Genomic DNA, 13315 nt, shown 5'->3' with positions numbered 1-13315 from the left:
CTCTCACCACATTGTTTTCTTTCTTCAGGGTCTGTGCAGGCTGCAAACTACCCAGAACCCCCCTCTCCACCACTGCTCCTCTGGACCTGCTGCTTTCCCAACTCTGCCTCCATCACTCCCTCCACCCCCCACCCTCCCCTCCCTCTCTCACTGTCCAAATGCTCCGACTCCTCCAAAAAACCCTCCTCCTCCACCCCCGCAGATCAGAGCTGGCAGCTCCCACCGCCGCAGGGAACGTCCTGCCTCAGCTCCAGGTTTTTTCTTTTTTATTTGCTCCCCCAGTTGAATTTTATTTACTCTTGAAGGGGTTTTGATGATGAACAGCCGCGCAGCGCTATCAGCTCTGCTGGGAGGAGGCCGAGGCGGAGGGAGGGGGTCACATGACCTCCTCACTGAGGAGAAACTGGAATAAGACGAGGATCCAGAGCCTTCTAACCTGTGGAGTGAAATGAATCAGGTTGTTTGGCTGGAACGACGCGTCCGTGAGTCACCACAGCGAGCTGTTTGCTGTCACACCCAAACTTTACGTTGGCCCAGTTCGGACGGAGGAGGAACCATGTGAGGAGGTCCAGGAGGAGGTCCGGGAGGAGGTCCAGCCGTGTAAACTGGCTCTGTGACGCAGTTTGTCAAGTCACCGCTGGCTGGTTTCACAGCATTTCAACAGCCAATCAGCTGGCTGGGGAGTCAGCTGGCCGAGAAGACGCCAACCCTCTGAAGGACGGAGCCGCTCTGGGAATAGACGGAGGGGAGGTGTCCTGTCCTCCTGGTCTGTCCCCTGGAGCTCTGAACAGCTCTGAACTCTCCACTGTCTCATCAACACTGAGAGTCAAACTGTCCTGAGTCAAAGTCAGTGTCCTCGTAAGACGCTACAGATTCTGTCCCAAATCAAAGTCAGTGTCCTCGTAAGACGCTACAGATTCTGTCCCGAGTCAAAGTCTCTGTCCTCGTAAGACGCTACAGATTCTGTCCTGATACAGAGGAAGCTGGAAAAGATGGAGGTCGTTGCTATGGAGACGGCACATTGTCTCATCCAGTCACACTGGCGTCAACTGTCAACGTCACAGAGGACAGAACAATGGAGAGCATAACCTTCATCTCACGGAGAGGAAAGAGTCTTCATTTACCTGTCTGTCTGTCTGTCTGTCTGTCCTTCTCTCTGTCCTTCTCTCTGTCCATCTGTCTGTCTGTCCTTCTCTCTGTCTGTCTGTCCTTCTCTCTGTCTGTCTGTCCTTCTCTCTGTCCTTCTCTCTGTCCATCTGTCTGTCTGTCTGTCTGTCCTTCTCTCTGTCCTTCTCTCTGTCCATCTGTCTGTCTGTCTGTCTGTCTGTCTGTCTGTCCTTCTCTCTGTCTGTCTGTCTGTCTGTCTGTCTGTCCTTCTCTCTGTCTGTCTGTCTGTCTGTCTGTCCTTCTCTCTGTCCTTCTCTCTGTCCATCTGTCTGTCTGTCCTTCTCTCTGTCTGTCTGTCTGTCTGTCTGTCCTTCTCTCTGTCTGTCTGTCTGTCTGTCTGTCTCTCTACAGCCAGCAGGACAAAGTCCGTGTGTCCTAATCTGATTTAGGGGGAATTCGATGTGATAAGCTGCAGGCCAGAGAGCAGAGGAGGAATGAGAACAAACCAAACTTCCACACAGAGCAGCAGCCAGCAGCCTGACAGCTGATCTCACACACACACACACACACACACACACACACACACACCAGCATTCCATTTCCTCCATTCCCCACCTTTATTTCCTCACTCCCTTTCCTTCTTCTTCCTTTCCTCTGCTACTTCCTGCTTTCCTTCTCTACCTCCTCCCTTCACTTCCTACTTCCTCTCTCTCTTCTCTTGTCTCATCTTCACTTCTGTTCTCTTCATCTTGTACACGATGTTATCCATCTTCCTACCTCCTTCTTTCCTTATACCTTATTCCTTCCTTATACCTCCTTCCTTTCACTCTTTCTCAGACTTTCCTTCCTTCCTTCCTCCTTACCTTCTCTCCTTCCTTGTTCCCTACCTTCTCTTTTCTTCTCCCATCTCTTTCTTTCCTTTTATACTTCCTTCTTTGCTTCTCTACCTCATCATTTTCTCCACTATTGCTTTTTTCCTTTCTTACTTCCTTATTTCCTTCTTTACCTAACTCCTCTCATCCTTCCTTACTTCCCCTGTTCTTGCTCCTGTCCTCATCCTTTTGTTCTTTCCTCCATACCTCCTCCTTTCTTTCCCTACCTCCTCCTTTCCATACATGTATCCTCCCTCTTTTCTCTACTTCCTTTCCTACAATCTAACCTCCTTCCCTATTACCTTTCTTTCTCTCTTGTCTCATCTTCATTTCTTTCCCTTGTCCTCATTTCTTTTGGTCTTCCATACCTCCTCCCTCTCCTCTACTCTTTTTTCTACATTCTACCTTCCTTGTATACCTCCTATACACCACCTTTCCTTCCTTACATCCTGCCTCTCTTCTCCACTTGCTCCATTCCTTTCCTACCCCCAAACTTCCTTCCCTCCCTCCTATTTTTTGCCCTCTCATCCTTTCTTTCCTCCACATCTCCTGCTTTGCCCCTCTACTTCCTGTTTTCTCAACCTAAAACTCCTTTCCTTTCCTTCTCTGCCTCCTTCTTTCCTCCTCCTCACTTCTCCATCTCCTCCTTTGCTTCACTCAGTTCACCCTTTTCATGCAGCTCTTTATCCTCTTTTCCACGCTCTTCTTCTTCTCTTCTTCGTGTTCGTCTTTGGGTGCACACACACATTCGGTGGCTGGCGGTTGCACAGTGTTGCCTCATGCAGCAGACCTGCAGAGGGAGATCAGAAGCAGCTCTAACTGCTTTAGTCATGAGTTTCTCTCCAGCTGCCTGAACGTTGGTGTCTTTAATATTTCAGGCGGCTGCTGCCGGCTCGGCATTATCGCACCATGATGACATTTAGAGCCGAGGAGGTGTAACGCTGCTCCAACACCACCTGAGGACATGAGCAGCAGCAGCAGAAGAAGAAGCAGAACGACTCACATCCTTTACTTCAGCTGAGGATGTCGGTGAAGGTCTTTTCGGGTGAAGAGTAAAAAGTAAACACATATCAACGGTCACAAACATGAATCACTGTGCATGAGACTGCAGACTGCTGCAAACACACCTAAAGAAAACAGGAGATAAAAGATAAATTCTTCTCCTGATGGAGATCGACGGCTTATGACCACCGTCTTCATCAGGAGGCAGAAATCAGCTTCACTGCTAATAATAATAATAATAATAATAATAATAATAATAATAATAATAATAATAACTATGTCTTCGAACTACACTTCCAATCACTGGGGGGCTTTCAGTCTGTTTTTTCATCCAGCATTTGTTAATGTTTTGTCTGTTTAGGTGTTAGCGGCTCCTGTTTGCAGCTCCTGTTAGCGGCTCCTGTTAGCAGCTCCTGTTAGCGGCTCTCGTTGGTGGCTCCTGTTAGCGGCTCCTGTTAGCAGCTCTTGTTAGCGGCTCCTGTTAGCGGCTCTTGTTTGCAGCTCCTGTTAGCGGCTCCTGTTAGCGGCTCTTGTTTGCGGCTCCTGTTAGCGGCTCTTGTTAGCGGCTCCTGTTAGCAGCTCTTGTTAGCGGCTCCTGTTAGCGGCTCTTATTAGCAACTCCTGTTAGCAGCTCTTGTTAGCAGCTCCTGTTAGCAGCTCTTGTTAGCGGCTCCTGTTAGCAGCTCCTGTTAGCGTCTCTCGTTAGCAGCTCTTGTTGGTGGCTCCTGTTAGCAGCTCCTGTTAGCGGCTCTCGTTAGCAGCTCTTGTTAGCGGCTCCTGTTAGCAGCTCCTGTTAGCGGCTCTCGTTAGCAGCTCTTGTTGGTGGCTCCTGTTAGCGCTAGCAGCCGCGCGGCTCCTGTTAGCAGCGTACTCATACATGTTCAGGCAGCTCACTGCATCACTGTGATATTGAAGAAAATTTGAAGACGTGATGGTTCTCTGGGACGTCCTGCAGTTATAAAGAGCCTCTTCTTTCCTCTCATTTCTGTGTGTGTGTGTGTGTGTGTGTGTGTGTGTGTGTTTACACATTTTTCATGGACATCAGAGATAATTACGTCCTCTGGGAGTGTCAGTCACACTGATCTAAAGACACGTCTTTCATGTGTCCCGATTTGACTGACTCCTGACCGAGGAGATGTCGGGCCTTGTGTGTTTTGAAGTGTCTCATCATCGTCCACATACTGCGTGTCTCAGCTGCTCCTCTGCTGATAACTGGGCCAGACAGCAGTAACTAACTTCCTCATACCTCCACCTTTTGTCTCAGACTGTCAACTATCAACAACTCATGAATCAAACGTCAAAGTTTACACTGTTAAGAGCAGCGATGGAAGGCAACTAAGTACATTTACTCAAGTACTGTAAGTACAGGGGGACATTTTACTGCATTGAGTACTTTTACTTTTCATACTTTTAATTACATTTTCCTGGTGATTTTACTTACTTGTAACAGAGTATTCATACAGTGTGGTTGTTGTACTCTATTAAGTAATCTGAATACTTCACCTCCTTGGTTCAGTGGGAGGTGGAGTTTCATTTTCTATTTTGTATTTTGTTCCCTTCTGTCTCCTTTTATGTATTCCTCATACGAGTGCTGCTGCCTGTAACTCCCTAATTTGCCCTACAGGGGATTAATAAAGTTTTATCTTATCTTATCTTAGTTGTAACACATCCTTCTATTGGGGACTTTAAGCCTTTTGTTGGTGTCTGGTTTTGTGGATTTCCCTGCTCTCGGATCAGTTAATGGATCACCTGCAGGTTGAGAAATTTCTCTAACATGAACAGACGACATGAAAACTCTGTCACTGTGTCATCGGGCTGAACTAGGACAGATATTTTGGAGGTGTGTGACCTGACGGCAGCTGTCACCTCCTGTTCAGTGTGAAATGTGAAATTTGCAGAGTAACCAGTGAGTCCAGCTGTCACCTGATGAAGGTGGAGGAGCAGTGAAAGGCTGAATATTTCCCTCCAACCTGAAGCGACAAGCACGACTTTAGACCTGTGAACTGTGCGCAGAGGGCGACACCTAGTGGTGACAAGCAGAAGAGGCGTGAAAAACTTCGGCTGACAGATGTTTCAAGAATGAGTTTGTTTCCCCTCAAGCTGCCAAAGCTGAATCTTATCTGACTTCATTCATGTGTTTGTTTAGGATGGTGACATGATTTATGATCAAAGGTACATTTTATTGATCTCAGCTCGAACTTTGTGTGTCTGTGTCTCCTTCTTGTCCACCTCTTCATGATCTAACGTTCTGATTTAACATCACATGACCTAATATTTACTCTTTCATTGGTTTTATATGTTTACCTCTGATTTATTTATTTTTATTTCATTTTATTAATTTATTTTTTTTGTTTCATCGTGTTTCTGAAGCACTTTGCTCTCCACCTGCAGGGGATCATCAGTCCACATCAAAACACCAGATACCCTCTGGCTCTTCCTGCTGTCTTCATGGTTCAAGTCCATTTTCTTTATGTAGTCCAGAACCACAAATCACAGTTTCCACAAGGGGCTTTTCAGACTGTGCAGCATACAACACCCACCGTCCACTACAAGACCCCCGATAAGGAAAACTCCTTTAACAGGCAGAAAAAGGAAGAAACCTCTGGCAGAGCGACTGAGGAGGGACCCCCTCCCAGGACGGACAGATATGCAGATAATATCATGTTTACAGAGCAGAATAAATCACAAACAAACTGCCATGACAGAAGCACAGATACATGTATAAAGTACGACACAAGTGAGGAGTGTGGATCCAGGAGGAGGTGGAACCTGAGCCACATGTCCTCCTCGCAACCACAGACACCAGGAGGGAGGACAGACCACAGAGCAGGGCTGCGTCCCATCCACCTTCTGGTTCTTTCCCGGCTCGGTCTCGGCCATCCCCCGGCTCTGAACTGGCTCCTTCCTGTCTCTGACCAGGAAACTACATATTACACCACCAGTGTGACCCCGCTCCCCACCCTCAGCTGCGTCCAGCTCTGCCCAGGTTCAGTTAGTTTAAACCCCCTGAAGTTTAGCAGCTCGCTCGTGTTACAAAGAGCAGGGAGGCTCTGTGTTTTCCGTGTAGTCGAGGGGGTCTCAGATTTGGATCTGAACGTGGCCTCGGCTTTCTGCTGAGCCAGGCATTTGGTTTTTGTCGAGCAGCGTAAGTTTTTATAGATCGCTGAGGGGGTTCTGACTGATTTCAGGCGCAAAGAAAACAAATGACAAACTGTTGTGTGCTTTGGACGGACACTCGATAGTCGACACCTCTGCTCCTCTGAGGCTGCACAGCATTACAGCTCTTCACTAATCTGCCCGTCTGTCTGTCTGTCTGTCTGTCTGTCTGTCTCTTTCTGTCTCTCTGTCTGTCTGTCTGTCTGTCTGTCTCTGTCTGTCTCTGTCTGTCTGTCTGTCTGTCTCTGTCTGTCTCTCGATCTCTCTCTGTCTGTCTGTCTCTGTCTGTCTGTCTGTCTGTCTCTCTCTCTTTCTCTCTGTCCCTCTGTCTGTCTGTCTGTCTGTCTGTCTCTCTCTCTCTCTCTCTCTCTCCCTGTCTCTCTGTCTGTCTGTCTCTCTCTCTCTCTTTCTCTCTGTCCCTCTGTCTGTCTGTCTGTCTGTCTGTCTCTCTCTCTCTCTCTCTCTCTGTCTGTCTGTCTGTCTGTCTGTCTCTCTCTCTCTCTTTCTCTCTGTCCCTCTCTCTGTCTGTCTGTCTGTCTGTCTGTCTCTCTCTCTTTCTCTCTGTCTGTCTGTCTGTCTGTCTGTCTCTCTCTCTCTCTCTCTCTCTGTCTGTCTGTCTGTCTGTCTGTCTCTCTCTCTCTCTTTCTCTCTGTCCCTCTGTCTGTCTGTCTGTCTGTCTGTCTGTCTCTCTCTCTCTCTCTCTCTTTCTCTCTGTCCCTCTGTCTGTCTGTCTGTCTGTCTGTCTCTCTCTCTCTCTCTCTCTCTGTCCGTCTGTCTGTCTAACAGGATGTAGTATTACAGGGTTATTGTGCAGGAACAGTGTTGATATCAAAAAGCTGATTTTTACTGTCCACACGAGTTCTGTTTTTATGTCCGTTTTTTTATCTTTCTTCTTTTTTTCATGTATATTGTTCTGTCAGCATAACTGAAGGAAGGTTGATGCCCAGGTGTGACGACTCTGCAGTGATTTCCCTGCTTGTTTCCAGACTCCAGAGGTGTATAAATCCTGTAGCAGCCTGTCTGTCCTGTTTGGTGTGAGGTCTAAATCAGACGGTGATGGACGAGGCCCGCGGCAGTCAGTCATCTGCAAACATCAACGGCTTCACAAGTGGATTCACTGAGGAGCAGTCGACAGTGGAGAAAAGAGGATTTCCCTTCAGTTCACAGCAAACCTTTACACCTTTACAATTCACACATATGTTGTAGATAAATACAAGGCTCATGTCAACAAACCTCTTTTATCATCAGGTAATGAGCAATGCTCCACATGAGGAGAGGCGACAGTGCCTCGTTCTGATAACCCTAATAAACATGCCACATAAATAACACGATTTCAATAAAACAAACACCGAACCAGTGAATTCAAACTGCTCTACCTCCACAACTGGAGCCTGTTAGACAGATTTCTGTCTGACAAAGGCGAACACAGGCAGTCTCACAGAAACGGTTTTCTGATAACACAAATCTGTCTTATACAAAGCAGGAGCACGTTCATTCAACCAGCGATGACGCAGCCTAGTATTCACTGTGTGGATGAACACGTGTTTAACGGATTCTCGTCCGAGCAGAGCTGCTGTGACCTCAGAATTTATCAGCTTTCACTTGTTCACATAATCAAAATGTGATTGTTGACAAAGCTGAATGCTGTGCTGTGACTGTCTTTACAAGACACATTTTACGTGTCAGCACATCCTTCTATCGCTCATGACCTCTTCGCCTTCGGCCTTGAAGTTTGTTCTTCTGCGCTTACCGTAGTTGTAGTAAAAACATGGCGTCCGACAGTGAGAGCGACGAGGATTTCGTGACTTACGGAACTCCGCTGGAGCCTCTGGAAGAAGGTAGAGTTAATTTTAAAATGAATTTTAATATCCGTTTGTTTCCCCTTTGACATTTCACAGCTGCTGCATTTGTGAAGAAATGAGCCTCGACGTCTCCAGCGGGAACTTTAGGATGCTAAGCTAACAGAACAGCTAGCTAACGACAAGCTCTGGGTCAATGTAGCTCACTGGTGTATAGGCCAGACTTCATTTAAATATTTGACTGTTTTATCTCGTCGTCCTCAATGTCTGAATTAACACGCAGATGAATTGTGAGTCAGGATTATATTTGAATCGCCATCGTTCAGTCGTGTATTCGGCCAACAAGTGATCCTCAAAGCGGATAATACTTTCATTTAAACCTGAAATTGTTTTTCAATCAGCTTGTTAACCTTCAACTTGTAGCCTAAAAGATTATCGGTGAGCACTGAGACAGGATCAAGTGTAAACCTGTTAGAGAATAGACGTTTCTGTTGAGGTGGATGCAGTTTAGTTTAGTTTTGTGTCACGTGTGTTTAGATTGAAGAGTGGTGTTCAGATATTCGTATCGTAATAATCTATAGTACTGTAACTTCAGCCGGTAAACAAGGGAACAAAATATGCGAGATTTTTGCATTGAGTTTGGTTCTGCTCGAGGAAATCCTTTATTCTCCATCGTTAACCATTTCATTTAAACACTCCTTATCATTCAACTGTATTGTTGTTTCGAGGTCTGTGGAAAAGAGGAGTACATTTACACAAGCAATACTTCGAGATACTTTTACTTTACCGTACTCCATTTTGTGACACTTTACATGTTTCCTGTACTTCAGACAGAAATATTATATTTTTAATTCCACTGCTGCATCTCTGAAAATATGATGCACTCAAATTGTGATGCGTTCAAATGTTGCTTGCAGGACCATTTGTTGTTTTAAATACTGACTTTTGATGCTGACCATGTTTTGCTCCAAATATTTCTACAGTGTACTTTCACTCATGTGAATTATCAAACGCAGGACCTTCACTTGCTTATTTTGAAGTTTACATTATTTATATTTCCTGAGGTAAAGGATGTGAATACGCGTGATGACCTGTGTGAATAAAAGCTGTGTTCTGTTTAGACGAGCCGTTGAAGAAGCCCGTCCCGCTCCACGAGCAGACGGTGAAGGACGAGAAAGGACGATATCAGAGATTCCACGGGGCGTTCACTGGAGGCTTTTCAGCCGGTTATTTCAACACTGTCGGCAGTAAAGAAGGTCAGTCGCCGTTTCACCTGCTCTGACAGAAGGGACACTGTTAGTCCGGGACCTGGATCAGTGATCCAACGCTGAACTTGATTATGTTCCCCTTAATCAGACGAGGGTCAAAGGTCATGTCCTGTTCCAGTTTGTCTGCAGCGGTTAAATCCTGCGTCTGTGGAGCTGAAAGCACGTTTATTTCCTCCTGTGAACCGTCAGCTTCTTGTCCTGCGATTGTTGACGTGATGCTGTTGTGTCTTCAGGCTGGGCCCCGTCAACCTATGTGTCCTCACGGCAACAGAAAGCTGACAGACATCATGCCAGACCAGAGGACTTCATGGATGAGGAGGTAGAGAAGTGTTTCCACTCGTTTCTCTCAGTGTCTCTTACTTTGGTGTTCAGTGAAGAAGAATTTAAAGCCTTTTTTCCGGCTGTGTTTCCACTCGTGAACCCAAACGAAGAGACGACAGCCACTCGTTCATCCAGCCGCCATCTTTGTTTGTCTGAGGCCTGTAGTGGAGCTCCACCTCAGACCGTACACAGGCTAACGTTGGTCTTCACTGAGCAGCAGAGGGAAGATTTGCTGGCTGGATGGAAAAGTCTTTGAGGGTTTTGGTGAATGACTTGTCAATCAATCAATCAATCAATCAATGAAACTTTATTTGTATAGCACCTTTCATACATAAAAATGCAACACAAGGTGCTTGACAAAGGATAAAAACATGATAGTACAAAATAGAACACAACCACACCCACCCCAACGTAGCTGTCGGTATAATAACATGGCAGGGCACTGAGCTCATCCACACTGCAAGGGGTCACAGCGCACAGGGAGCGCCGCCGTAACAGAGACCCCTGATGTTGTGTGTCATTTAGATTTAGATTTCAGATTTTGTGTGACTGACGGTTTCCTGTTCAGTCAACATTAGATTTATTTATTCATTACTGATGTGCTGGGCGTTAATATCATGAAATAGATGATCTGTGATAAGATGATGGGTTTTATCACCCAGTGCGACACGAAACGATAAACAAGATAGTTTTTCTGACTTTTCTGTAATATCAGCTTTTTTATTGTGAGACAGTCGATAGTCTGACGTCTCCAGGTGACGCCTCTGAGTCTGAATCTGTGGTCGAGCTGCAGTCGAGCAGTCACCAGTCTTCGCTGTGTTCGATGGTCTGGTCTCACTCGAGCCTCCTGCAGTGATCGCTGGAAACGAACTGTACACTCGTTATAAGAGACGAGGTCTGAGCTGTGTTTCCTCGTCCATGAACAGTGATTTTGATTCAGAGTGCTGATGCTGATGCATCTTTACTGGACCTGAGTGTTGTTGTTGTTGTTGTGTGTCAGGACTTCGGAGAGCACGGCATCGCTCCCAGCCAGATCACCACCAGCCAGGAGTTCTCGTCCGGTCGCAGAGACGAGGCCAGAGAGAAGGCGAGAGCCGTCAGCGCTCAGGCTGCCCTGATCCCCGGAGACACTCTGCTGGAAGAGCTCATCACACCTGCCAGGTAACGCTGCGGCCAGGTGACCACCGCGTCCATCAGCAGCAGGTGGTCAGCTGTCAGAGGAAACATGTCATGAACACGTGTGAAGTGGGTGCAGTGAACTGTGTGTCTCCTCCTGTGTGAGTGTCCTCTGAGGTGTGCTGGTTTTGTCTGTCAGGCTGTCCATCGGGGTGGAGCTGCTGAGGCGGATGGGCTGGAAGGAAGGTCAGGGCGTGGGGCCTCGAGTGAAGAGGAGAGCTCACCGACAGCAGACCGGTACGACTTTGTCTTTAGTTTGATTCACTTTTACAAGTTGTCATGTCCACAGAAACGTCTCATCGCATCACTGAAATCCAACAAAAGCGGAGTCAGAGTCTGTCTCCGCCCTTCTGATCGGGTCCTTTGATGATTCAGTGATCTAAAATTAACGAGCCTGAAAAAGGTTTTATCTGCTTTCAGCTTTCATTATCAAATAAATCTCAAGTTTGTTGACGATGAAGAGTCTCTCCTCTGTGTGAGTCATTAAACGACATCTTCATCTCATCCTGTGTCTTCAGTGACGTTCTGTCTCCTGTTTTAATGCTCTCATCGTTCTCCTGACAGATGGAGGCAGCAGAGTGTACGGCTGTGCGCTGCCCCCCGCTGGATCGGAGGACTCAGAGGTGGGTGAGACAACAGATGGCGGCCTGATGGTTTGTCCTGACAGACAGACAGACTGAAGAAAGGTCTGCTGTGCGTGCTGCAGCTGTCTCTTTGTCCCAGCATGTCGTCTTCCTGTGACGCACAAACATTTGAACACACTTAAAACCTCTGAGCTGCTTCAGGTGAACATTAGTATGACATCACTTCCTCTCTCTGCCCGGCAGGAGGACGACGATGAGTTTGCTCCAGAGAACGTGACCTTTGCCCCGAAGGACGTGACTCCGGTGGACTTCGACCCCAAAGTGGGGGTCCAGGGTCTGGGGTACCGTGGTCTGGACCCGGGCCTGGCGCTGCTGGGCCGAGGAGCGCCTGAACACATCGACCTGTTCAACCCGCAGTCTGAGGCGAGGAGTCGACTGTTCGGAGACGCACGGCGAGGCTCACGGAGAGGAGGCGTGGCCGGACAGGTGGGCTCTCTGCAGTCTGGACAACCTTTCGATAGCTGTGTGTCGTAACTACATGTGGCTGCCGGTGACCTTTGACCTGCAGGCGTTTGGGGTCGGGGCCCTGGAGGACGATGATGATGAAGAGGTTTACCACAGGGACTCCATGTCCAGATACGACACGGTGCTGGGAGGGGAGGAGCCTGGAGACGGCCTGTACGGCTGGACGGCGCCGCAGCAGTACACCAAGAGGAGAGGTGACGTCCTGAGCTTTGGTTCCTCGTCAAAGTTCTCCGAGGAAAAGCGTGGAACGTGAACGTTTACACTTTTTTATCGTTGGCAGACAGAAGCAGAGACGCGTCGTACCTCGGCAAAATCCTGGAGGGGTTCACTCTGTCCCGGAAACCAGCCGAGGACAAAACGGTGAGCGGCCTCAGACGTGCTGATCTCGTCAGACACAAACGCCGTCCCTCGTCTCATTTTCTGTTTGTCTGTCCACAGATCTTCCCTCCCCCCTCTCTGCCCAGTGACTACCGTCCGGTCCATCGCTTCCGTCCATCGGTCGACGTGTCCCGTCTTTCCGGGGTCAGTCCCGCGCTGGCCGAGGCTCTGAGGGCCTCCAGGGGCCACATGGTGAAAGAGGAGCCCCAGCAAGGAGGACGCCACCAGCTGGACTCCAGCCAGAGGAGGACGCTGCTGGGAGAAGACGCCCTGTCAGGTGGGAGGAGACGCAGCTGTCGCTGAGCAGCGTCTCAGATTATTGAGCGTTTTAAACTCAAGTCAAGTCGTTTTAAGCAGAAAGCTTCAAACCTGTGGTGTCGGACATTTTCTGATCCTGAAGACGTCACCTGGACATTTTATTGACTGAATGATTTGTTGAGAAAGTAATTGGAATAATAATAATAATTAAATGAAACATTCAAGAGTTGTGTGTTTCTGTCAGTTTGATCACACCGTCAATATTTTGTCTGTGCAGAAAAACAGCATAAAAAATAACAGAAGAAGAAGAGACAAACATAACTCAGTGGAGGTTTGAGTTAACGAGCATCAGATGGATGGAGGTAGTTTTTCAGCAGCTTAAAGCTGATGGAGCGTCCAGTTCTGTGGAAGCAGGTCGTGTCTTTATCCATCAGACCAATCATCAATAATAATAATGACTGAAATCCTGATCAGGTCCCGCTTCAGTCATGGAGCTGCTGAGGCCTGAAGACCGACAGCGACTGCTCAACCTCCGCAACTCCTCCGTCGTGCCCGCCACCAAAACCACGACCCCAGACTCCCACGATGCCCCTCGGTCGGCGAGCTCGTCGGCCGCGCCCTCCTCCGGCCTCCAGGAGGAGGCTCTGGCGGCGTGGAGAGGCGTCCAGGCCTCCTCACAGACCTTCAGACCGTTTGAGAAGAACCCCAGCAAGCAGGCGCGCTACGAGCTGTACCTGAGCCGCCTGAAGCAGGGAGACAAAGGTAGGAGGCTCCGTCCTACATGTCCCAGCATGCACTGCAGCAGCGCCTTCTTCATGTTTGCAGCTGACGCTTGTTTGAGTCACTAATCATTTATAATAAGTTAGAAA

At 48.0% G+C, this 13315-nt stretch overlaps 1 protein-coding gene across 2 annotated transcripts in view; it reads left to right on the top strand.

Annotated features, from left to right (window-relative positions):
* The first annotated feature begins 7714 nt into the window (after positions 1–7714).
* Positions 7715–13315, top strand: part of gpatch1 (G patch domain containing 1) — a 10598-nt gene continuing 4997 nt past the window's right edge. The window contains exons 1-11 of one of the 2 annotated variants that reach the window (XM_076736085.1): positions 7715–7975; positions 9058–9192; positions 9438–9523; positions 10526–10686; positions 10841–10938; positions 11266–11324; positions 11529–11771; positions 11854–12004; positions 12091–12170; positions 12249–12465; positions 12921–13208. In XM_076736085.1, the coding sequence (XP_076592200.1) occupies positions 7906–7975; positions 9058–9192; positions 9438–9523; positions 10526–10686; positions 10841–10938; positions 11266–11324; positions 11529–11771; positions 11854–12004; positions 12091–12170; positions 12249–12465; positions 12921–13208 (1588 nt within the window). In that variant the 5' untranslated portion in view covers positions 7715–7905. The remainder of the gene's footprint in view (positions 7976–9057; positions 9193–9437; positions 9524–10525; positions 10687–10840; positions 10939–11265; positions 11325–11528; positions 11772–11853; positions 12005–12090; positions 12171–12248; positions 12466–12920; positions 13209–13315) is intronic. The other variant, XM_076736077.1, reaches the window with a different exon arrangement.

The sequence above is a fragment of the Chaetodon auriga genome, chromosome 1 (assembly GCF_051107435.1).
Source record: "Chaetodon auriga isolate fChaAug3 chromosome 1, fChaAug3.hap1, whole genome shotgun sequence".
Taxonomy (NCBI): Eukaryota; Metazoa; Chordata; class Actinopteri; order Chaetodontiformes; family Chaetodontidae; genus Chaetodon; species Chaetodon auriga.
The sequence above is the reverse complement of the archived record's forward strand: the minus strand, read 5'-3'. Positions and strand labels throughout refer to the sequence as shown.